The sequence below is a fragment of the Nyctereutes procyonoides genome, unplaced genomic scaffold, assembly GCF_905146905.1.
Source record: "Nyctereutes procyonoides isolate TBG_1078 unplaced genomic scaffold, NYPRO_anot_genome, whole genome shotgun sequence".
NCBI lineage: Eukaryota > Metazoa > Chordata > Mammalia > Carnivora > Canidae > Nyctereutes > Nyctereutes procyonoides.
In genome coordinates, this window is record NW_026575042.1 from 25,886,025 (window position 1) to 25,912,235 (window position 26,211).

At 35.5% G+C, this 26,211-nt stretch overlaps 1 protein-coding gene across 1 annotated transcript in view; it reads left to right on the plus strand.

Annotated features, from left to right (window-relative positions):
• Positions 1–26,211, plus strand: part of TBC1D5 (TBC1 domain family member 5) — a 530,534-nt gene that overhangs the window by 277,299 nt on the left and 227,024 nt on the right. Inside the window, exons 6-9 of the mRNA XM_055321341.1 lie at positions 13,734–13,842; positions 15,335–15,424; positions 15,520–15,594; positions 16,717–16,784. Coding sequence (XP_055177316.1) covers positions 13,734–13,842; positions 15,335–15,424; positions 15,520–15,594; positions 16,717–16,784 — 342 coding nt within the window. The remainder of the gene's footprint in view (positions 1–13,733; positions 13,843–15,334; positions 15,425–15,519; positions 15,595–16,716; positions 16,785–26,211) is intronic.

Genomic DNA, 26,211 nt, shown 5'->3' on the forward strand with positions numbered 1-26,211 from the left:
TAGCATAGCCTATTAGTAGATGAGAAAAGCTTTTTGGGATTCCTAAAGCATTGCTTTTCTCACTTTTTGTTGCCTGTGTTTTGTTGAGACTATATGTAACTATATCATATAAACTCTATAAGTTTTTAAGAATAAATACATGATTCAGGGAAACAATTTGGAAAAAACACATAGAAAAAAGGATGACTAAAGATTATATCTTAGCCCTACCACTTACTGACTTCGTGACCTTAGGCAAGATAATTAACCTCTCTGATTCCTGATTACCTCATTTGTAAAATTGGAATGTTAACAGCTCCGGCAGCCCGGGTGGCTCAGCGGTTTAGTGCTGCCTTCAGCCCAGGGCCTGATCCTGGAGACCCAGGATCGAGTCCCATGTTGGGCTCCCTGCATGGAGCCTGCTTCTCCCTCTGCCTGTGTCTCTGCCTGTGTCTCTGTGCGTGTCTCTGCACGTGTCTCTCTCTCTCTCTTTCTCTGTATTTCTCATGACTAAATAAATAAAATTTTTTAAAGGAATATTAACAGCTCCTATATTGTAGAGTTGTAGGGAGCATACCTACAAATGTATAGAACACTTGGCCTAGTCATCTAACACATATTAAATAACAAATTCTAGTTTCTACACCTTTCCCTTCTCTCTTTTCTGAAATTTCCTTTAAGTTTTAACCACCTTTTTCATCAGTTAGAATTGTCCTTTGTCTCAGAAAAGTATTTTTAAAATTCTGTGCAGTTCTAAAGTGGCAGTAAATGAGTATTTAAGGATTGGATCTACAGTTATTTTTAAAAGATCAAATCTATAAATATCTACAGTTATCTATAGATTGTATAGGAAGAATATTTATAAAATCCATGCTTATTTAACCTGACAGCCTTATTATCAAACTTTCTTCTCATTTTCATATTTGTTGAAATAGCACCACAACCTTTATAGTTAAATGATAATTTCAGAGAGCACAAAATATGTAACCTTTGCATTTTCCAGAAACCAAAATCAAAATAATACCTTTTATTCATATTTCCATAATGAAGCTATATTTGACAGAAGGAGACAAAAACCACACTTGAATGTATCTTCTTGAAGTAACTTTATTATTTTTTTTTTGATAGTAGAACTGGTCAGTAGGTTATGTTTTCCTGTAATATACAACTGTCTGAACTAATTATTGATCATTTAAGCCTCCGAAAATGTTACCTTCCATTTAACTAATTAACTGGCTTGTTTGCATTTACAGCCTTACATTAACATAACCTAAACTGACTTGAGTATACATGTTAGTTTGAATTCCTTTGCTTCAGAAGCCCCTTCAAGCCCTTTTTATTATCTGTAGCCAAGCTCTAGGGGAAAAATTTTTTTCGTATTTGTTTATTTACATAGTCAGCTGCAAGCTCCAGTCATCCGAGGCTGTGTAAATATTTATCTTTGAAAAGACAGGCATACATTTGAAATATGAGAATAAGCTGCTCTGAGTCAGTCATCACTGAGAGTCCCTTCCCCTGGACATACTTCCGTTTTCCCCTGGTGTTCCCAGTGAAATGTACCCCTCTCAGCCCCATGAATAGTAGTAGTATACTACTATTCGTAGTATACATTAGCATGCTGGACTTTTTAAGTATGATAGTGAAACAGACAAAGTCAGTTAACTATTTGGTCAATAATGTTGAAGAGTGTTACTGGATCTGTAATTTGAAAAAATAATATAAGAAGTATAGTTTAAAAGTGGAAAATTATAAATCTTCTTAAACATTTTACAAATCTCTTATTTATTTACTTTGTCGTTATATAGTTAGGTCTACATAAGACTTAATTATTGATTTTTGATTTGACAAACAATTTATAAGCCTCAAAGGTACACTTTGAAGCTGGAATTTTCACAGAATATTTTAATAGAGATTGATACTCAGTATTTGTCTATTTTCTCTATCAAAATTACCTTGCCTTCTGAGGGAAAGCTGGCAGTGGTTAGTAACCCTATTTTTCATTTTTTTTCTAGAGCTTCCATTAGTGTTTTTCTGATATTTGTTTATATATATTTGGTTCAAGAAAGCTAACAAATATTCAGTCATTCTGCAAATCTTTATTGTACACTATAGGCAAGCCAGTACGCTAAACCTCCAAGATCCAAAGAGGAATAAAACACAGCTCACTTACCAACTAGGAGGGGGGACAGACATGGAAGCAACTAATGTGGATGATGACCAATGTTATTATAATGGGGACATTTTACTAAGAACTAGAGGAGTACCAGATGGGGTAATTAAAACTGAGGGATGAGAGAAGTGTTGGTTACAAGGAAGATATATCTAATGGACACCGTAGAGGGGATAGGATTTTTCTATGAGGTAAACAACATGAATAAAGGTAGTCTTAATTTTCTGTTAACAATGAGTTCTTTTGGGGCTGGGTGCAGGGCGGAACACTGTTAGAATGGTTAGATTCAATTGACCTTATGTTTGTTAGTGACAAAATTATGCCCCTAATTATAAATGACAACTAAAGTGGACCTTACAATAGGAGTATTTACATATATCTGTTGTTGAGTATTATACATATATGTGTTGACATTGCTATTACATTGAACTAGTATTTTGGTAGTATTTACAGATTTAGGTTTTAGTATATCATAGGTGTTTGATATATTTAAATACATGAGCAAAAAAATTAGCTTGGAGTTGAAAATGAGAATCTTTAAATCACAAAATTATATGAAATAGTTGATAATGATACAATTGAGAATGAATATTATGTGCTTAGAAATAGGGAAAAAATCAATAAAGCAGCTATGGAATAAAAAATAGCCTGCTAATGAGAGAATATTTGAAATTTAAAAGAAGTCCTAGTATCATCTGAACATATGGACATAGTTTTCATTTCATGATTATAGATGCAATGTTCTGAGATAGATATAGTAGTTTAGCTGGTTGACATATTTCAAGGATTTTCAAAAATTGAATTTCAAGCTATTTGTTCAGATTAGAAAAGTAATTCAGATGACAAGCCCAAGTCTCTGAACCCATTTGAAGCAAAAACAGGATAGTTGAACATTCTTAACTCTCATTCCAGTTTTTTAATGTGCTTCTAGATCTTAAAGTTATCTTGAGCAACAGAGCTCTACTGTCATTGAACCAGGCACAGACTTCTTGTTATGTAGATTTTGTTCAGTGTACAGTAAGAGTTTGTAATTACATTTGTTTGCTTGCCCCTTCCCCACCTGAACATGTGGCCAAACCCAGAGCCTCCTTCTCTCTTTTAATATTCTGATTATGTGTAGCTTGAACACGAGTATTTTTTTCCTACTTGAGAGATCTAGTAGAGGGTTGAGGGAATGGAATAAATAAAGCCATGGTTTTATTGGCTTTTTTTTTTTTTTAAACTGTTCCCATCCCTGTTTTTCTCACTGTCACCTGGACTGTTGATGGGCCCTAGAGAAGGGAAGCCCATTTTCCTACCTTTCCTGCTATGTCTAGGTACCATTCCTAATCATAATATTTTTTAAAAGCTCTGGAGAAAAATGAGAGTTTTCTTGTGCTAATTTTCAATTTAATAATAGTGTTCCATGTGACAGCTTTATGGAAACATCTCTTTGGTTCATGTAAGGATATCTGTGGACATACAGTTAAAGATTTTGTAGCATCCGTTTGGATATATCTGAATTATTGAGCATATGGTTAACAATAGAAAAAAGTAACAAAAGGCCCTTTATAAAGTCAGGACTAGATTTGGGTTCTCTTGAAATAGATGAATTTTCAGAAAACATAAAATTTCATCATAGGAGAATACTTCTGCCTAAGACAGGACTTTTATGAAACATATTTTTAATTTGGACAAGGAAGTTCATCTTCCGCTGTGATGTATAACAACTATTTTTTAAAAATAAGTAATAAAAATATTCCCACTGGTGTTCTATCCTACATAGGAAACAGTACAGACTCAAATTAGGTGTCCATACCCTGATTTCTTCACTTTCGTGTCTTCTCTCAACCCTTTATCCCCCACCCACTATATTCAGTATTCAGAAGAAGGGATTTTTCCTTTTTTTCTTTGAGATAAAGTAGATAGTTAAGGAAAGACGCCAAAGAGGATACACAGGCATTCTCCCCTATGACACCTGCCAACAGTAGCATATAGCTTCATTATGATACATGTACATTGTGGTTTTGACCCTCTCCCTGTAGGGAGAAGGCTGCCATGACAATTCCAACATATGGGGCCAAACCCCACCCCCCAGGACCACCCACCCCCTCCACTGGTAGGAGGAATCCCTTAGATGATTGGAAGCAGCCTCAGTCAGAGACCACCCTAGCTGTGACCCATAACCTATGCAAGCATGAAGAGGAAAGAGAAAAGATGATCTGACTCCCTGAAACATTTGCCACCGCTGGGCCTGCCCCCTCTCCCACCTTGAGAAGGTGCTTTTGCTTTAACTGCTAGTAAATGCTTGCTTAAGAGTTTGGCTCTGAACTGTGGAAGGAGCCTCGGTGCCCATCGAAAGATGAATGGATAAAGAAGAAGTGGTTTATGTATACAATGGAATATTACTCAGCCATTAGAAACAACAAATACCCACGATTTGCTTCAACGTGGATGGAACTGGAGGGTATTATGCTGAGTGAAGTAAGTCAATCGGAGAAGGACAAACAGTGTATGTTCTCACTTATTTGGGGAATATGAATAATAGTGAAGGGGAATATAAGGGAAGGGAGAAGAAATGTGTGGGAGATATCAGAAAGGGACACAGAACATAAAGACTTCTAACTCTGGGAAATGAACTAGGGGTGGTGGAAGGGGAGGAGGGCGGGGGGTGGGGGTGAATGGGTGACGGGCACGGAGGGGGACACTTGACGGGATGAGCACTGGGTGTTATTCTGTATTTTGGTAAATTGAACACCAATAAAAACTAATTTATAAAAAAAAAAAAAAGAGTTTGGCTCTGAATTCTTTCTTGGCTGATCCCCCCAAGGCCTAAGGCCAGAGAATGGGATTCGCTGCTGACCTTTGGATACAAAAGTGACATATCCGTTATTTATAGGTCAAATTTCTAATAACTTCAACCATTTAGAATATAACCAGAAACTTAGAAATAGGAGGAAAATAGTAGAACAGGCAGAATGTTTGTTTATTAAGGTATGTTTAGGCACGGGAGAGCCCTGCAAGTCCTTATTCTCAGTCTTCACATTTTTTAAAAATTAAAAATGATAGTGCTAATTTATGATGTTGAAATAGGCTAGAATATATGACAGCTTAAAGTCTAGTTTGTTGTCTTTATTTTAAAAAAGACACACTGAGCAAGCGACAGGGGTGTAGATTTAGGATTTTTATTTTTTATTTTATTTTTTTTAATTTTTATTTATTTATGATAGTCACAGATAGAGAGAGAGAGGCAGAGACACAGACAGAGGGAGAAGCAGGCTCCATGCACCAGGAGCCCGATGTGGGATTCGATCCCGGGTCTCCAGGATCGCGCCCTGGGCCAAAGGCAGGCGCCAAACCACTGCGCCACCCAGGGATCCCAGATTTAGGATTTTTAAAAGCTAATGTATAATCATTTTACAAATTGGTAGCCGATAGCCGGATAATGATAGTCATGAGAAAGATGCCACTAAAAACAGAATGGAAAACTCTAAAAGCAAAGCAGTGTGGAGTTATTTTATTTTATTGTTTTTTTTAAAGATTTTATTTATTTATTCATGAGAGACACAGAGAGAGGGAGGCAGAGACACAGGCAGAGGGAGAAGCAGGCTCCATGCAGGGAGCCCGATGTGGGACTCGATCCCGGGTTTCCAGGATCACGCCCTGGGTGGAAGGCAGACGCTAAACTGCTCAGCCACCCAGGCGTCCCAAGTATGGAGTTATTTAATGCAGGGCCAAAAGCTATACATTTTCCCAATGTATACCACATCTGGACAAAAATTTCTTTCAGGCTTAGAAATACTATGATACTCTCAACATTTTTGTGTTAAAAAAAATCACTTATGTGGCATACATTGGTCTTTCATTATGTTGGATATATGGGGTATTCAAGCATGGGATTTTTTATAGTAGTGAGTTTTTTTCTTTTAAATTATATATAAGTGAGATTTTCTGGTGGCCCTTGGATGAAATTTCCTTACCTTTTCAGAGGCCTGTGTGAAATTATTTTCTTAGGTACATTAATCCAAACAAATTATAAAGTACTTAATGTCCATATTGACTTAAAATTGGTTTATCACATGACTCATTTTCATTTAACATTTTCATATCCTGGATCTTTGAGCCAGTCTAATATTGGAGTCATATTAGGCTCATTATTCAAATCTTGGGTCTGGTTCTTGCCAGCATTGATTATTTTTGGTAACTTACAGATCCATCACTTCACTAAAGATTTACTTCCCTTTTATTTGTATGTATAAGAAAAGGGAGGTGAGAGGAAGCAAGGGGCAGAGGGTGGTGATAGAGACAGAGAAACATATAGACAGGGAAGGACAACCAGATAGAGACCAAAAAGAAAAAAATATTTATCACATTTATATCTGATCTTATTAGCACCATTCATTTAGAATTGTCTACTGTGTTACCTCTCTTATGGAACGGTCTTGATTTTTTGACTAGCTGTATTGTTTAACTTTTAAAGTGTGTCTGTCTTCTTTCCCCAGTAACACTATATGTGATACCCATCATGTGTATATTTATATCTTTTGAAACTTTTTATAGTTGTTACTTTAAAAATGAAATGTATCTATTAATAGTTTATTATCCTAAAACACTTTTGAGTTTTGATGTTCAATATAGAAACCTTTAGTTGACATGAGTCCATTTAAGTTTAGATTTAAATTAATTAAAATATGTAGTTATTTGCACTAGCCATATTTCAACAGCTTAGTAGCTACATGTGATTGATTGCTATATTGGACAGATATAGAATATTACTATTATCTCCGTTCTATTGGATATTGCTTATCTACAAATTAACAAATGCTGGATTCAGTTATAGTCCATTCGGATCTTTTACAGAGAAAGTATTATTTGAAGCATACATGTATTTCCATGTGTGTAATACCCTATAAGTCAACCCGGTGTTTTTTGTTTTTTAAGATATTTAATGGGGTTGTTTTTTGTTTTAAAGATTTTATTTATTCATGAGAGACAGAGAGAGAGAGAGGCAAAGACAGGCAGAGGGAGAAGCAGGCCCCATGCAGGGAGCCCAATGTAGGACTCGATCCCAGGTCTCCAGGGTCACGCCCTGAGCCCAAGGCAGGCTCCAAGCCGCTGAGCCACTTAGGGAACCCCCCCTCAACCCAGTCTTGAAAAACATGGTTTATGAAATAAGATTGACTTTTAATGAAGACAACAGAGTTTGCTAAATAAATGTCTGTCTCTAGATTACTGGAGAATAATTTGTTCTCAATTCTGTAAGCATTTGCTTCATAGTACTGTTTACATTGTAGACAGTGGCAAATTCTGTATCACATGGAAAGTTAGATATCGAGTGCATGCTAGTTTCACAAATAGCAAGGTGAATGTGGTGCAGTGGGGATGTGAAGAAGGTGGGGGAGGTCTTCAGGAAGGTTTACAAAGCATTAATTATATAAGAAATATCAGTTAACTAAGAAATATAAAATACATTAATTTTAGATGACTTCATAGAGACAGTTTGGTACAGGATCCTTTTCTCCCTTCATTTCTAAATGCTGAACCCTTGATTAGTAGTATAATGACCTTTATTGTATACTTAACTTTTTATAACCTTGTGATACAGCTCTTAAAAATTTCTTTTCTAAGGGTATGTTTATTGACTTTACCTACTTAATATGACCTTTGAATTTAGAAGCTCTTAAACATTATATTTTGAAGAGAATGATATATTTTTTTTTAAAAAAATATATTATCTGACAGTCCAAAACTATTGCTAACTCAGTTCTTTGTGTCCTTGTGGATATTAAGGTGGGAGTTCAAAATTTCTCAGTTCAGAGTTCAATCCAAACCCAAATCAAAACATTATCATAAATTAATTTTAACAAACCTCCACACAGTGAACTATTTGTTGCCTTTGTTTCAATGGAGCCTCATCACGTGAGAATACATTTCACCTAGACATAAGAGAGAAATCCATTTGAAACTTGTGAGTAATTGTGCATTCTGTTTTTATATTTATTTATATATGTATAAGTGATGTGCCCTGATGTTTCATTATGGAGGAAAAAAAGCTTTAAATAAAAGTAAGTTTTTAAAAATTCCTGATACAGGAAGCAGAAAAGCCAGTACAGTGTCTAATTGCCTTTTAGAGTCTCTGAGTTCCCTCATTACCTGTGATTTAAGCTAAAAATGAGGTAATTATAGATAACATCAGTGTTTATCTGGTTGATCTTGGCACCTGCAGTCCTAATGTTGTAGCTTACCCATATCTGGTGCCACACTTTACAGTCTGATGCTGACATACCTAATTTACACTTCTCATATTTCCATTGATTTTTAAGTTAGATGTTCCTTGTTTTATTTGAATAGTATTTTTAAAATCATTCCTTTAAGATGACATTCAAGTATATACTCTCTTAGTTGGAATATTAGATTTATGGTAGTCCTTTCATTAGTAGAAATCTTTCACTAATATATTTCTATACAAATTTAAAATTTATTCTGTCCTTTTACCTATATATTTGGTAAAGCAGTTATAGTCATTAATATGGCAATTTCTTTCAGATGTTGGTATGCACTTCAGGTTCATAAAATTGTATAAACATTTTTATATCAGATTTAGTTCTCTTGTGCTTTTTCACTTTCAAATATTGTGTGTGTCTAACTCTGATCTTATTTTGCATAAAGATCACCTTTATTTGGCTCTGGCCTTTAGTGCTCCTGTTTCTAGTTAAATCTCAAAAAAACAAGATGATCAAAGGCTAGTTGACCTTGTAAACTACAGGACCATCTCTGCAGAGCTCCTTGACCACATCTCCCTCTTTGATCTCCCTTCCCTGTGACCTGTTGAACTTCCCCCTGGTGACAGTCCCTTCTCCATTCCTTCAGCAGTTTATCAGTGAGCACCAGAGTAGCATCTCTTAACCAAGTATTGGAGTTCCTGAGTCCTAGATTTTATGTGGTCTCTGAACTATTTTCAGTCATTGTAGTTGTTTGGGTTTCTTTAGTTAGTCCCATAAAGACATTGCTGCCTTCCCAGGCAGAGCTTGAAAATGGGGTTAGAAACCATCATATAAAATATACAGTATAAAATTATTTTCTCTAGCGTGTCATCATTTACGACAATTTAGAAATTTTTAGTCCAGAATTGCCACATAATCAAGTAATTTATGCATTATTTAGGTTACAAAAGTATTTAAACAATTACATTTAGAAGGTGCTAACTAGTTTTATACTAATTTTATGTGTGTATCTTAGGAAAATACTACCTTAAAATATATAATTAGAAATAGAGAGCTCCTAATGATCATCAGCTATATTTATTCACTACATACTCTAGTTGATTGCCATGTCAAAAAAAAAAAATACAAAAAACATTGCCAAGGATTTGCTTACCTAAATAGGTGTTCTTTGGCAGGGGAGCGAAGGGGGGGAGGGGAGGAGATCTCAATTGCTGCTGCAAAAGTTGATTTCATGTTCTGAGAAATGACTGCAACACTCATGGCCTACATTGAAATTTTTTGTCACAGTGTTCTTCTTTGAGGAGCATATGGTAGCTTCAGAATCCTTTTTGACACAGTGCTTCCAAGGCAGCCACTACCAGTCCATTAACATTAGTCCGTTAACATTAATGTTAATGTCCATTAACATTAGCTAGAGAAATAAACCAGTTTCTCTGCCTTTCCCTGCGTAGATGCTGGTTGTTTTTAGGGACCCAGTGCCTGCAAGGCATAATGATTGCCACTAGATGGAACTAGTGCTTTGTCCTTAAAGCCCAGGTATGTCTGATCTGTTCCATTTGAGGCCTTTATACACCTAAATACCCCACGTTGTTTTTAACCACTCATAGCAGCTGTTGAGTTAGTTTCTCAGTCCAGCTGGTGAAAACTTATCTCTGTATCCTTGTACTTGATGTTCAAAAACTAAAAATCTCAGGAAGAAAATAAAAGGTCATATTCTTGTCTTGCCTTGTTGCCAGAGACCATTTTTGTTCTTTGATGTCTGTAGTATTATATTTCCCTTTTAGTGTTGCTTCCATGTTATTCCAGGAAGATACTTTTCCTAATTCTCTTTTTTTTCTTACTCAATTTTTCTGAGTCTTAGTTTCCTCATTGGTAAAGAGGGGTTAAGAATACACATCCAGGAGAGTTATTGTAAAGATTAAAAGTGATTTACTTAAAATATTATATTTTTAAATATATATGGATTTTTTTAGCATTTTAATAGCATCATTGCCAGGTTTGGGCTGTTACAGGCATACTGTATGCTTTTTTAAAAATATAAGACAAAGTTTAGGAACTACTTTTCCTTTATTTTTGTTAAACTGAAAAATTCCACCACTGACTTGTCAATAACAGTATTCTTTGCCCATGTCTTGATCTGAATTCAGGAGTAGTTCACCATTCATATTTATGATTGTAAAAACCTTTTATTTTGGTTCGGCTCCCCTCAAAGAGCTAAATTATTCAACATTTTGTCCTCAATGGACTGTTTAAGCTCTGCAGCCCAGCTCTTGCAGTAAGTAGCCTTTGAGTACCTGCAGTGCTGCTAATATTTTCTATACTCAGTTTTAATTTTTAGGTATAAAACTTGTTCTGCCTTCTCTGTACTGCCAAGAATGCTTTGCCTTCACCAGAATATAAATGGTTTAAAGATCCATCTACCTCTTTAACTTCATGCTTTCTCTAATCTGAGTGCTAAGCATATATTAGGAACTGTCACTTGTGTTTACTCTATATCACTGTTTACTAATGAAACACAATGCCATAGAAGAACAAGACAATGAATTATCTTGTGGCCTTCGTGTTCCTCTGTTGTTAGGTTTCTTCATCAGTTTGAGGCTTTAAGCCTTAATTGGAACTCTAAGTACACTGAATAAATTGAGATGATTGTGAATTCCAAAGATAATGTTTCCATTTCACATGCCCCAGTCTCCTGTTCTGTCTACCGACACTGTAATCAAGGCCCAGGGTCTTATTTAAGCTAACAAATAATTATCCTTCATTACATAAGTAGTATGTAACTTGACCTTAAAAGGCTGTGTAACTTGACAAGATGGCAATGAATCTAGCCACCAGCTGTGTCTACCTTCATACTGTCCTGGTACCTGAGAATAGAAGCTGATTTTGGAAGAGACTGGGGGAGTCCTTGCCTCACACTTCCCTCTCTATCTGGAACGTTTTGGTGGTCTTGGGCCATGGAACTGCATGGTCTTGCACAAATTTTGATTCCCTTTGGGTTCAGAATCTATTTAAAATATGCACTTTTTGCTTGCAGACCACAAGCTATTTAGACATACTTAACATTTTCTGAGATGTACTCATTGCTTATCTTATCTTTGAGTACTGCTAAAACTGGATAAAAACAAAACCTGAATATGAGACGTGGATGATATATGTAAGATTGTTGGGAAATAGATAATGTATTTAAAATACTATAGGTATTACAAATGGACTAATGTGATTTTAAAAAAAACAAGATTTCAGTAAAGATTTCTTTGAACTTGAAGCAGCAAAGAATTAAGCATGAAAACAATGGAAAGATCAGGAGAAAATAAATGTTAGATTTAAATTAATATACAAATTAAAAAGCTTCACTGTGTTGAAAATCAAGATATTGTGTTAAAAAGTATATGTGTGTGGCAAACAAAGATGTGAAATTTTTAATGTATAAAAAACTCTTGAGCAACTAATAAGGCACACTAAGATAAGAGCAATATTGTAGTTATTATTAACAATAATACTAATTTTTTAAAAATGTTATGATATTCTAGATATGCTTCTGAGGATTTGCATGTATTTTAATCCTTATAATAATTCTTTGAGGTAGATACTATTATTTCATTTTACAGGTGAGGAAACAGAGGCACAGGGACATTAAGTAACTTGCCCATGCTTATACAGCTAGTGAGTAGCTAGTAAATTGTGTGTTTCTGTGAAAATGAAAGTGTGGTTCTGCGTCCATTCTCTTAACCATTATCCTATGGTGCTTAAAATAGGCAAAGGACAAGAAAGGAAATTTTTATTAAGAACTAAAATGACTCAAAAAGATGAAAAATTTTCACTTTCACTAATAACACAAATGCAAATTAACATAAAAGTGAAGTATTATTTTCTCTTAAAAATGGAGTGTTGAGTGAGAAATTTTCACGGAGTGGTGGTAGGAATGTATTTCTTCAGTATGGAGCTGGAGTGCTTGTCTCATTTGACATACTTAGCCACTAGCCTCTCCTGGCAGAAGGCTTGGGGATCAATGCTACAAGGCTGAGCTGGAAGTTCTCCTGCTTGTGGAAGTCAGGAATGTGCCATTGCCTTGGTCACCCTTCTGGAAAACTCTGGAGAAGGTATCCCACAGTCAGGTTTTTTTTGTTTGTTTTTTGTTTTGTTTTGTTTTGTTTTTAGATTTCATTTATTTATAAGAGACACAGAGAGAGCGAGAAGCAGGCTCCATGCAAGGAGCCTGATGTGGGACTCGATCCCTGGACTCCAGAATCACAGTCAGGTTTTTAAACTGTAAGTATGCAGTTGGTTGCGTTACTGGCTCTAAGATAACATAGTGTGCAATGCTGTCTTTTCTCAAAATGAGTAGGGTTTGGCCAGTAACAACTGCATGTATGTATAGGAGGATGGTTTGTTTTAAAGGCTTTCTTTTGAGGAAGTCCCTCTGAAGAAGATTGCCAGGGTTTCAGCTTTGATAATAAGTTTTACATGATAAGTTTTTTGTGGCATTATGAAATCTGAGAGAAATTTCATGAAGCTGCGCTCAGTAGCCTCAACTGTTGACAAATGATTCTTGATGTTTAGTTTGGTACAAGATGCAGGGAATATAGGTCTCCTTCCTTTATTCAAACTCAGTAAATGGTTTGGGACAATTAATTTCCAATTGTTTCCCAGTAGAGCAGATTTACTTGTATATTAATGAGGCACAGGTGTTAGGCCCCTGGTGTCTGCGTGCCTGGGAGGCATATTTCAGTTGTTTATCTACTCAGCCATAGGTACTGCAAGGTACTCAAGCTTGCCTTTAACAGTTTTTACAGTGAGGCTTTTTAATTTTTTGATGTTTTTTTCAAATTTGCCTGCACCTGTTAAAATTTTAAAACTGATCATGTAGAAAGAAGTTGCAGAGATTTCAATAGTAAGTAGCACTAAAAGTTAAAGAAAGTAGTTTATTCAACTCTGCAGCCTGACACTAAAGAGAAATGGGTTCATTTAAACAGATATTTCATGTGAGAAGTTAATATAATGTTATCCTTTTTTGCTATGTATTTTTGGAGCGGGCATGTCTTTGTCAATGGCTAAAGCAGTCATATATTTATATTAATATTCATATTTTTTCTTGTTTCACTGAACTGCGCTACCAGCATTTTAGAGGAGATGGAATAGCCTCCTTAGACATTATGAATTTCAGTAGCTGGCATAATTATAGCGATCTACATATTCATTAAATCTACAGAAGAACTGTGTCCAAAAAGACAGCCATGCGTTCAGAAACAGTACACAACTAAATATATACGTTTTAAAAGTTGCATTTCTTAGACTTATTTAAAATTAATTTCCTGTAGCATTCCTCTCCAAGCAGAGAATTTTAACAAAAGGATCCCTATGCTTTGGTTTCTTGCATATAGGAAAGAATGGGAAGAACTATTTGTAAACAACAATTACTTGGCAACAATAAGGCAGAAGGGGATTAATGGGCAGCTGAGAAGCAGCAGGTTCCGCAGCATTTGCTGGAAGGTAAGAAGAAAATATTTATTTACAGTTTGTGGTTGCAGTATATCAACACATTACCTGATGCCCTGGGAGATTACCCATGCAGGGGATCACTGAATTTTCCAGGAGACTTGACTCTCGATTTTTTGGCCATCCAAGTTTATCTTTCATAGGACATTTACTAATAAGGTTGAACCACCTTAGTCCCGAATAAGTGGTGATGGTAAAGGAGTTATTTGAAATAACTGTTCTTTCATCTCATTTGATGGAGCAGAATTCAAAGCAACACCTTTATGTTCCCCAGAGGCTTCTGCAGAAATCCTTGAAGCCGGGCAGGAGCAGACCGGGATTTACTTCCAGCTTCCCACTGTATCAAGTGCAGCCGTTTAGTACCCCCACCCCCACCCCTTTGCCTCAGAAACAGCAGATGGAAAAGATATCTCTCTCTCTCTCTCTCTCTCTCTCTCTCTCTCTCTCTCTCTCTTTTCCACTGGAAACCTAAAGTGAAGGACAGCAGGAAAGAGAAATGGAAAAAAATTAGGTCAATCTCTTAAGAGAAAGGGCCATTGATTACCAAAACTAGTAATAATCTGCAGTTATCTTTTGTAATTGCCTGGCAATATTGTCCCTTTTTGTTCTCTCAAAATGAATTAATTGAGGTTTAGATTTATTTCTGAAATGACTTCTATTGAAAGTTTTTTAGGTTTTATCTGCATAAATTGAACATAAAGAGTCTGTGCAAGTAAGGACAGTAAGAAACGCATGATGTATTAGACAGTTTTAGATTTAATAATTTAGAGTTAATAATTAAAATACATTTTTCTTCTGTTAGATGCAGGCAGTAAAGACAGGAGACCTGCTGCTAGAATATTTGTATACAAATATTCATGCCCCACCCCCCATTCCTTGTTGTTTAACTTTTAGTATCCTTCGTTGGCTAAAAATAAACTCAAATCCAGATTTATTTTATTGTTGTATTAAACTAAATTAAATCAAATTTGTCTTTTTAAAAATGCTTGTTATTTTCATAAGCCAATTGCCAGTTGTAAATTACATTTCTGCCGTAAAAGAAATAACTTCACATCTGAAGCCCTGCCCTCAGGTTGTTGTTCTCCATCCTTTACCTGCCTGTTTTAAGACAAATCTTAAAACTTGAAATTAATCATTGGACTTGGTGTCTGTCAATACCTGCATTAATATAAGACTGTAAAATGGGAATTATACTTGAACCTCAATGCATTCTTGTTCATTTTTAATATAAATGTGGACGGGAGCTTGAGTCACTTCCGTGGTGTACCTTTTGGGATCATGTTCATTTGGCCTTTGCTCAGTTTTTGAATTGTCCAAATATATATAAACATTCCCAAATATAATTTATTGGGAATTGGAATGATACAAATATGGAATACTCTGAATATGAATATCACTTTCAATTTTCAGGTGATTCTGTTTGGCATAGTTTTACATGTTACTTGTTAGGATTTTTACGGAAGTTTCCCCTTTTTTTTCTTGACAGCTATTTCTTTGTGTTCTTCCTCAAGATAAAAGCCAGTGGATAAGTAGAATTAAAGAATTAAGAGCATGGTATAGCAACGTTAAAGAAATAGTAAGTTGTACTTTAATTAATGTAATTGTTTTCTTATGTATACTTTAAAGTCCAGTAACTCTGATTTTTGTGTGTTTTCTTCCTTTCTTTGCCAGCACATCACAAACCCAAGGAAGGTTGTTGGCCAGCAAGATTTGATGATCAATAATCCCCTTTCACAGGATGAAGGGGTAAAGTTCATCTTTATTCATATCTCAGCTTCTTTTGCTCATAAGAATATGCTTAGGAGACTGCTTATCAATCACTGTGAAAGCAATGTTATTTCATGCCAACTAATTATTTTTTTTACTCCGTATATTATGTCTCTAAAACCTGATGGAAGTTATTCCATGCTGTGTTCACCCTGTGTTGTAGGAGGTTCACAATCTATTTTTGTTGAGTGGCACTATGGAGAAGTCCCAGGGGACCATAAGAACTCAGGGTAAAATAGGAGAGCATCAACAGGAGGATAGAACTGTTTTATCACAGTTGTAGTGGGTAATGGGGAGACTAGGAAAGCCTCCCTTGATAATAAAAATAGGTAAAGTTCACTTGGTGGGACTGATTGCCAGGAAGAAAAGTGAATATTTGTAGAGAGTCTATTAAAAAGTTTTTAAAGATAATGAAAAAGATCTGCCTATTCCCACTCATATTCCAGGAAAGACTAAGAATAATTACTACTTTAGAGGTGTTATTGCATAACTTCTTCAACTGCTGCTCTAATTTCTATTTTCTCACTATCAAATTATTTTCCAGCTCACATATAATATTAGCATGTTTTCCCTGATACATAGAGTTGTTATAATGTAGTCTACAGTAAAGCAACATAAAATATTAAGTAAATTTTAAGCTTTATTTAAATTCACATTTTAAAAAGTGCCTAAAAATTTGTTTGATCATAAAACCAAGCTTTGTAGAAAGCATTATCTTTCTTAGTGCATTGGGAATTCAGGTCAGGTTCAAGCTGAAACCAGTCGGCCTATGGCCCTGCTCTAATCCAAGCAGACCTTTCTGTTACTGTAAGGGAGTTAGTGGATGTATGGCAGCAAAAGTATCATTCACTTTACATAGATAATACAAAATTTTAAAATATACACGGTATTGTTACTGGAAAAAATTGATGTTAGTATAAGGGTGTGTTTCTGATATTAAGCTAGTTTTTAATAAAAACTATTTCAATTTCAGGCTTCCTTTCTGCATTGTAAAATAACACAGAGAAGGATAAATGTGATCACTTAAATTATTAAATTGAAATCATAAAAGTCAAGCAAAGGTGTAAGATTATTTTAAATAGGTTGTTTTCCTCATTTCAGAGTCTTTGGAATAAATTTTTTCAAGATAAAGAACTTCGATCAATGATTGAACAAGATGTCAAAAGAACGTATGTAGAACCTTGAGTAATTCAAATTAGTGTTACCTCTATGTAATTTTAGTAAAATACAGAATCCATAGAGGAGTTTTAATTGAATGCAGTATTCACCTTGTGTTAATAAAAAAGTTATTTTAGCCATTTTTGATAGTAATGATTGTTTTCTATTCTTAAAATGTAGATTTGTTTTCCCTTTCACAATGTAAATTATAATATTGATAATCTTAATATTCATTTTTCAGTTTTCAACAATGATTTGAAATTCATGTGCTTTTGATTAAGTTATATTATGTGGTCCTAATATTGGTATTGCTAGAAAAATTTGTCTCTTGATTTATACCTTTCTAACCAAATTACTTTTTAAATGGCAACTATTATTTTTACTGTCTTTATTTCCATCTCTCTCAAAGTCATTCAGGTTTGCAAACCACTTCTTTCAGTCTACTTATTATTTACCATGTGAAAGAGTTGTTTACTTAGTACATGACTAATACACATGACTTTTATATATTGGGCTTCATCTTTCTGGGTCATGTAGTGAGAAGTACATGGAATTTGTGTGGGAGGGTCCTAGGATAAGTTCTAGCAACACATGCTATAATCTTAGACCTATTACTTTCAAGGAACAGCTTTCCTCCTTTTCTGTAAAATGCGGATAATAGTTAACCTCAAAGGATTGTTGAGGATTAATAAATGTACATTGTAATAAGAGTATTTAGATAGACTTGCACTTTTTTTTGAAGATTTAGTCATCCTAGAGAAGAGAGAGAGTGTGTGTGTGCAGAAGAGAGGGTCAGAGGGAGAGAGAATCTCAAATGGACACAATGCTGAGCATGGAGCTCAATCTCATGACCCTGAGATCACAAACCTACATAATAACCTGAGCCAAAACTAAGAGTCAGATGCTCAACTGACTCTACCACCCAGGTGCCCCTCGATATGCTAACACTTTAAGCCATAAACAATTACATAAATGTCAGTAAATTTAATCACTGGATCTGGTATGGGCCATGTATTTGCATAGTCATGGATATTCCTAGTGCCTTCTTCCAGGTCCTTCTGCAGCTTCTCCTGTGTGCCCCACTGCTAGTTCAACTCTAGCTAGACCTGTTACAAGGTCAAGGCCTCCGGCTCTCTGACATTCACCTCTTTCCAGGTCCCAAATACTGAATAATTAGATGACTGCTATTAAGGTCATACTACTTACTGAATAAATCAGATTTCTAGTTTAAAATGAAAATCAGTGGAGGGATGCCTGGCTGGCTTAGTCAGTAGAACATGTGACTCTTGATCTTATGGTTTTGATCTCATGTTCCACATTGGGCCTAGAGCTTACTTTAAAAAATAAAAATGAAAACAGTGGAATTGTGGGTTCAGAGTATAACAGAACTCTACATTACTGGCAATGGTAGCAGGTTAGAGGGGTTGGGAGATATGGGATCATTTTGATGAGTTGGGTTATCTAGATAACCCAAGAGTAACCAATAATAGGGAAACTTCTCTCAGAGGCATTGAGTGGCTGTGCTTGACCTCTCGTATACAGTTTCAGAAAGTAGAATGCCCTTGTTTTGGTGTACAAGCAGCACTCAAACATTTGTTGGAAAAAAACAAAAAATGAATTTCCTCCTCAGTCATCTAAGTAAGTATGTTATCAGTGGCAGTAAAACAGGCCTCTTAAAAACAAAATGCATAGTATATATCGTTAACCAAACAGTAAAGGTATCTCTTTAAAAAAAAATTGCCAGCCAGTTACCTTAGAAAATTTGACATTTATAAGGCACTACATGATCTAAAACCCATGATTTTCAATCCAGTCTGTAAGGTACCTCATGATGTAATAGAAAAATAAAAGATGAAATAGAGCTCAGTGAATGTTACATAGTGTCACTCATTTACTAGCATCTCTGATAAGAATTTTGTTTTTTACTGTATGTTTATTGAGTGTCTACTATGTCCCAGCCTTACCCTTTGCCTTGCAGGAACAGAGTGATAAATAAGACAGATAAGATCCTGCTCTCATGGGATATACATTTTAGTGTCAGAGGGGTGGGGAAGTTAGGCAGTCATCATGTACAGATAGAGAATAATTGTAAAGGATGGTAATTGCTGTGAAGAAATAAAGCAGGGTGATAGGATAGTTAGAGGGATGGGAGTTTTAGGACAGGGATTAGAAAAGACATCTCTGAGAAGATGACATTTGAGCTGAGGTATGAAAATTTTAAAAAGCCAGCAATGTGAATACTTAGGGAAAGAACATTCCAGGAAGAGGGAACAGCTAGTGCAAAGCCCCTCAGTGAAAATAAGTTTGGTGTTTTGAGAAACTGAAGGGGTATGGAAGGGGTATGGTAGGTATGGCAAGGAGGTTAAGTGATTTAAGTAGGGAAATTTGGGAGAGAGCAAATGCCCGACAAGAAGTTCTATAGGCCACAGTAAGGAGTTAAGGTTTTATTCCAATTGCAATGGGAAGCCATTGAGCAGGGGTGTGATATCAAAAAGATCATTCTGGCTGCTGTGCAATGGGGGGTAGAGGTGAAGATGGAATCTGGGGCAGTAACTAAGAGTCTTGTGGTATGATTCCACATTAAGTTAGTGACTTAGATGAAAGATGTATTAATAAAGATGGTTAGGAATAGATAGGTTGGAGGATATGCATTTTGTATTTTTAAGTATTAATTAAGAGGTCATATGTAGTTTTCTTATATTCATCAGTTTTCCATTTTTGCTTCCATCTTGGATCCTTTTTTACCTCCTATCTAGAGTCTTTAACTTGTTTAATTGTTGTCTTCAAATATGTTCTCTTTCTCCTCCAGTAAAATCCATGTATTACAGCCTTATTTTCTCAAAGCACATTTCTGATCATGCTACTTGACTAATCTAAAGCCTTCTCTGAATCTCTGTGGTCTTAGAAGAATGGACTTACCCAGACCTCCTAACACATGGTTCCCTTCTAGAGTTTTCCGGCTCTCTTTCTGTTAAATGTCTAGTTTAACTCTACTGTAGTCTGAGAGCAGACACTGCATGATTTCTCCTCTGCCATCTTGGTTTCGGTATGTTTTGTGGTCCAGAATGTGGTATATCTTGGTGAATGTTCTTTGTGAGCTTGAGAAAATGTGTATTCGGCTGTTGTTGGTTGGAAAAGTACATAGATGTCAGTATATTCAGTAGATTGATGATGTTGAGTTCACCTATATCCTTTTCTGCCTGCCAGATCTGTCTGTTTCTGATGGACAGGCATTAAACTTGCCAACCATAATAGTGGATTTTAAAATTTCTCTTTGCAATTTTATTGGTTTTTGCTTCAGACAGTTTGATGCTCTTGTTAGGTGCATACATGTTAAAGATCAGTATGTCTTCTTGGAGAATTGACCCTTTTATCATTATGTAATGCCCTTTTTAAAAAATATTTTAATTAGTGTTAGCCTGGTACATTTTCCTCCATTCACTTACTTTTAATCTAAATGTGTTTTTATATTTAAAGTGGGTTCTTTGCAAGCAACATATAGTTGTCATATTTTTGATTCACTCTGACAATCTCAGTCTTTTAATTGGTGCATATAGACTGTTGACATTTAAAGTGATTATTTTTTTTATTATCTATCATATTTGTTACCTTGTTCTTTGTTTCTTTTATCATCTTCCACCCTTTTTTTTATTTATTTTTTTTTATCTTCCACCCTTTTATAGCCATTGTAGTTTTGAGTATTTTATATTCATTTTCTTTCCTTTCTCAGCATACCAATTACACTTCTTTTACTTTTTTAGTAGTTGATTTAAATTTTGCAATCTGTATTTTATGTAATCCAAATCCACTTTCAAATAACACTATACCACTTCACTGATAGGGTACTTCATAATAACAAAATAATCCTAATTCCTTCCTCATATCCTTTGTGCCATTGCTGTTATTTCATGTATATATAAGCATATATATGTATATACACACACACACACACACACACACCCCTATGTATGTTTGTATATATGCACACCTATAAACATACATAATTGAATACATTGTTGGTATTACTATTTTATTTTTATTATTATTATTATTATTATTATTATTATTATTATTATTATTATGATAGTCACACACAGAGAGAGAGAGAGAGGCAGAGACACAGGCAGAGGGAGAAGCAGGCTCCATGCACCGGGAGCCTGACGTGGGATTCGATCCCGGGTCTCCAGGATCGCGCCCTGGGCCAAAGGCAGGCGCTAAACCGCTGCGCCACCCAGGGATCCCGGTATTACTATTTTAAATAGCTGGTATCTGTTATATCAATTGACAATAAGAAAAATAAAAATTTTTATTTTACTTATTCCTTCTTATGTTCTTTCTTTATGTAAATCTAAGTTTCTAACCTATATTATTTTCTTCTTTTCTTTGAAATAATTTCTTGTGAGGCAGGTCTACTGACGACAAATTCCCTCAATTTTTGCTTGTCTGAGGAAGTCTGTTTCTCCTTTACTTTTAAAGGATAATTTCAGAGGATACAGAATTCTAGGTTGATGTTTTTCTTCTGTTAGCAGTTTTAATATTTCACTTCACTCTCTTTTTGCTTGCATGGTTTCTAAGTAGAAGTTGGATATTATTCTTGTCTTTGTTCCTGTATAGGTAAGGTGTTTTGTTGTGTTTTTTCCCCTCTTTAAGGACTTTATCTTTGATTTTCTGTAGTCTGAAGATGATAATATGCCTAGGTATAACTCTTTTGGCATTTACCCTGCCTAGTGTTCTCTGAGCTTCCTGGATCTGTGGTTTGGTGTCTGACGTTAATTTGGGGAATTTTTCTGTCATTATTGCTTCAAATATTTCTTCTCTTTCTTTCTGTGTCCTCTCCTTCTGATATTCCCATTATGCGTTATTTTACATCTTAGGTAGTTGTCCCACAGTCCTTGAATTTCCTGTTCTGCTTTTTTGTTTTTCAGTCTTCATTCTCTTTGCTTCTCAGTTTTCAAGAATTCTGTCGATCTGTCCTTTAGCTCAGAGTCTTTTCTCACTTCTGTCTCGTCTACTAATAAGCCCATCAAAAGGCTTCCGTTACAGTGTTTTGTTATCTCTAGTGCTTCATTTTGGTTCTTTCTTAGGATTTCCATCTTTGCTTTCTTTTCCTGTTTGTTGTTGCACGCTGTCTGCTCTATCCATTAGAGCCCTAGGCATATTAATCATAGTTGCATTTGATTTCTCATCTCATAATTCTGGCATCCCTACCTTCTACCTTGTCTGGTTCTGATGCTTGCTCTGTCTCTTCAAATTGTGCCTTTCGCCTTTCGTTATGTGTTATAATTTTTTTCCCTGGTAGCTGGAACATGATGTGGTAGTTAAAAGGAACTGCTATAAATAGGCCTTTAATAATGTGGTAATGAGGTGAGTGGGGAGTGGAGGTGTTCTTTAGTCCTCTGATTAGGTCTTAGTCTTACAGTGAACCTGGACCATGACCTTCACAAGTGCTTCTAATTCTTCCCACTGCCTTAAATGGAATACAATGGTTAAAATGGACTGGAGTTGGTTATTTCCCTTCTCCCAGGTCATTTAGGGTCAAAGAGTACCCCAGCAGATTAGGCTTTGGTGAACTAGTTTTCCCTGAGGCAGGTTTTTGTTGTGGTAGTGGTTTGTTTTTGGTTTTTGAGGGCAGGTTTTGTTAAGAACAGAGTGCTATGTTCAGAATGAATTCTGCCTGCCACAATCCCCCCCCCCCCCCCCCCCGTCACAGGAATCTGAGGGGATTTTTTTTTTTCTCTGATAGTTACTGTAGAAGCCTGGTCAAGCTCTTGGAGGTGTTCAGGGGGAGCCTCCCTATTATTGCGTCCCTTGGAGTATATGACTCTCAGAGTTGTCTACACTGAGCTTTCTAGCAATTCATTAAGTATATAGTTCAGGTTTTCCTATCCTATGTTGGAGCCTGCCAGGGATTTTGCTTATGAGTTCTCCAGTAAGCTGTGACTCCCTATATTTGCCTGTTTACCCTGTGTTCTACCCTCTCTTATAGATCCAAGAAGAGTTGTTTTTTTCAGCCTGCTCAGCTTTTTACTTTTTAGGAAGGAGTAGTGATGTCCAAGTCCCTTATATGCAGAACCAGAAATCTGAAGTCCCTCCACAGTTCTGTTTTAGACCAGTGCTCTGGCATTATTTTCTGAATGGGTTCTGTGCTTTCTGTTTTCCATGCTTTGCATTACTTGTTCTCTGTTGGAATGCTGCTTCTTCCCATTGCTCCCTTTTGGATCCCTGAAAATTCATTTTTAAAGGCCTGAGTTCATGACCATCTTGTTCATGAAACATTTTCCAGTCTTTACAATTGTAAATTTGTGCTGATTCTGTGCTCTAGTAGAATTTCTTGATAACTTTTTAATGATATTACTTAATTTTGTTGAGTCCTATATTCATTTAGACCTGCCAGTATATTCAATCTGCCAATGTATCCTGTACATTTATATTAATCTCCTCAGGGTGCCAGGTGCTGGAGATGCCAAGATAAATATGGCATGGACCCTTAAGAATCTCAAAATCTAATAAATAAAGCAACCAGGAAAAAAGTTACAGTGTAAGATAACTGGTGCTATAATGGAAACAGTATGTATGAGAGCTCTGGTGTTAGCCCAGGTCTCGTCTTTCAGATCTAACTGGTATGCCTTTGGATGGCATGGATCTTATTTTTGTGCCACTGTGGAGTCTGATGTTTAGTAAAGGCTCATTGTTTGTATATCTTATCACTGATGATCTGTATTGTTCAATTTTAGTAGTAACAATCTTTAACATTTTTAGTCTTCAGAGACATAAGCACACTTTGAAAAAAAAAATACCGTTATTAGCCTTCAAGTCCAAGTTTAAATAAGATAATTTCATCTCATAAGCTGTATTGTTGCCATCATTATTGAATTTATTTGATCTGAATATGTCACTGTATTAAATATTATCTCCTCCTCAACTAATTTTAATATTCCTTTATTCTACTAGCCCTTTTTTGCCTCAAAGGTTTTTGTATTCATTTCAATTAATTGTTCCTATGTCAACCTAATGAGGTTGTTACTGTTCTCATTTTTATTACTGAAAAAAAACTGATAATCAAAAGGTAAATCAAGGAACTTCCAATTTACAGCATTTCTAATTCAGAACTTGAATCGTCCATTCTGAACCAATTTTGTTGTGCTTCAAGGGCTGTAACATTATATGAAATACATACAGTATTATTGAAAATGATGGGAAATACAGAGTTCAGAATAAAATATCATTTCCATATTAGATGCCGGAGAAGTCTGTTATTTGGTCTATCAAGGTCTATTCTAAAAGTGTATTTGTAGTGTATATATCATTTGCAAATTAACATATTATAAGCTATTGCCAAACAGTATCACTTTTTCTTCAGATGCATTCTTTCTCTCTCAACTGAAATGATTAAAATTCTTTATTATTGCTGTAACTTTGACTGTATTTAACGTTTATCTGATTGCCTTAGTGGATATGGTAGTCATCATCTTCAATTCTTGGTCTTTTTGTGTTTCTGGTTATTCTTGGTCTTTTTATGTTTCTGGTTATTATAAGGTTATTATAGTAGCACTTCAGGTAGCTCCATTCATCAGTTAATTACCTTCTTTCCTACTTCACTCTCCATGATATGGTTAGAGCTTTAAGAATTCAACTCTCTCGTATTAATGCTTCCTTTTGGTTATAGTTTATATATGGATCAAGCTTTAGATACAATCTATATAAGAAAACTTTGTCATCTCAGTTTTTTATCTTGTAATTTAATATTTTGTGGATTCAGTAATAATTGCTAAAATTCTCTTTTTAAAACTACATATATGTACTGTCCCAGCACATATAGCTGTATAAATTTAAATTAAGTAAAATTAAAAATTAAGTCTTTATTTATGGTAGTCCTATTTCAAGTGCTAATGGCTATTGGATGGAACAACACAGATATAGAACATTTCTATCTTAAAAAGTTTTACTGGGCAGTGTTATGTAGATAATTTATTGTCATATATTTATGTATGATATGACTATCTGCATTTTATTTTATATTCATAGGGAATTTTCAGATATGGTCTGTGCTAGATACTTAAGTTTTATTTCCTTCCTGAGCCCTTAAGAGTACCTCCATGACTTTCTACAGTATACAAGTCTCATCTGAGTTTTTAGTCAAATTTAATTATACCTTTCAGTGTAGGAGGCAACTTGGAATTAGACTACTTTGCAAATTTTTCCTATATTAATGATACACAAAAGTAATTTTACAAAGTGAACTTACTGATTTTTAAAATTTTTCTTACGTCCATCTTCTCCAAAGTCCCCTTTTTGAGAGAGATACTGCCAGTCCTCTGGTCCAACACTGTTTGTCACACTGTGCAAAGTTCAGATGTCCTAAATGTTGGTCTTTCTTATACAGTTTCCTCCAAGCCCATTTTTTACTTAAATAAAAAACAAATTCCTTAGGGAAGGAAAATTTTGCAAGCAGTTTCAGAGCAGAATTGATTTTGGTTTGTGTTAATGCAGACAATCTGCCCAGTGTTAAAATGTTAAAGAGAAAAAAAAAACACACAAGCTGCCATATTCGTGTGATCACACCAAAATAGCAGCTTGTATTTATATTTTCAGTCTCCTCGAGGTGGACTGCAGGCACACATGAATGAGTGGATGTAGTTGGTGTTGTGTTGTGATTTTATTTAATGCAGGCAAAGTACATGCTTGTGCATGCACGACCAGCCCTCACATATGCACTTGTTCACAGCCGGGAAAGCGAAAACGACAACACAAGCCGCTCTCTAAGAGTTGTCGGCAACCTGTGTGTGTGTTTCTTAAATATTAAAGAAGGGAAAAACAGATTTTCAGGAATACAAGAAACAATTCTTCTTGTCAAATGGCCTGTAGTCCTGCCTCATTTGACAACATTTAAGGTAAAAACAAAATATTTTATTATTATAGTCTATATATATATATATATATATATATATATATATATATATGTTTTCCTGTGCTGCTCCTGTTTTTAACATGTATTTTTCCCATTTCTGTTCCATTTAGGCATGCATATTCTTACCACACATTTACTCTAATTTATGGGATTTTTTTTTTAATTTGAAGAAGGCTCTTTAGCATTTGAGTGAAAACATAGGTGTATTTTCCGCAGAACGTACAGTTGTAGGATCCTCCTAATCTTTGGAATTTGGAAGCATGTAGTGGCAGCACAGATAGATCATCGTGAGCTGCTGACCAAAAGAGGTTTTGCTTTTGAGATCCTTCTTGTTTTAAATTAAGCCAGCTTGGGATCCCTGGGTGGCGCAGCGGTTTAGTGCCTGCCTTTGGCCCGGGGCGCGATCCTGGCGACCCGGGATCGAATCCCATGTCGGGCTCCCGGTGCATGGAGCCTGCTTCTCCCTCTGCCTGTGTCTCTGCCTCTCTCTCTCTCTCTCTCTCTCTCTCTCTCTCTCTCTCTCTCGTGAC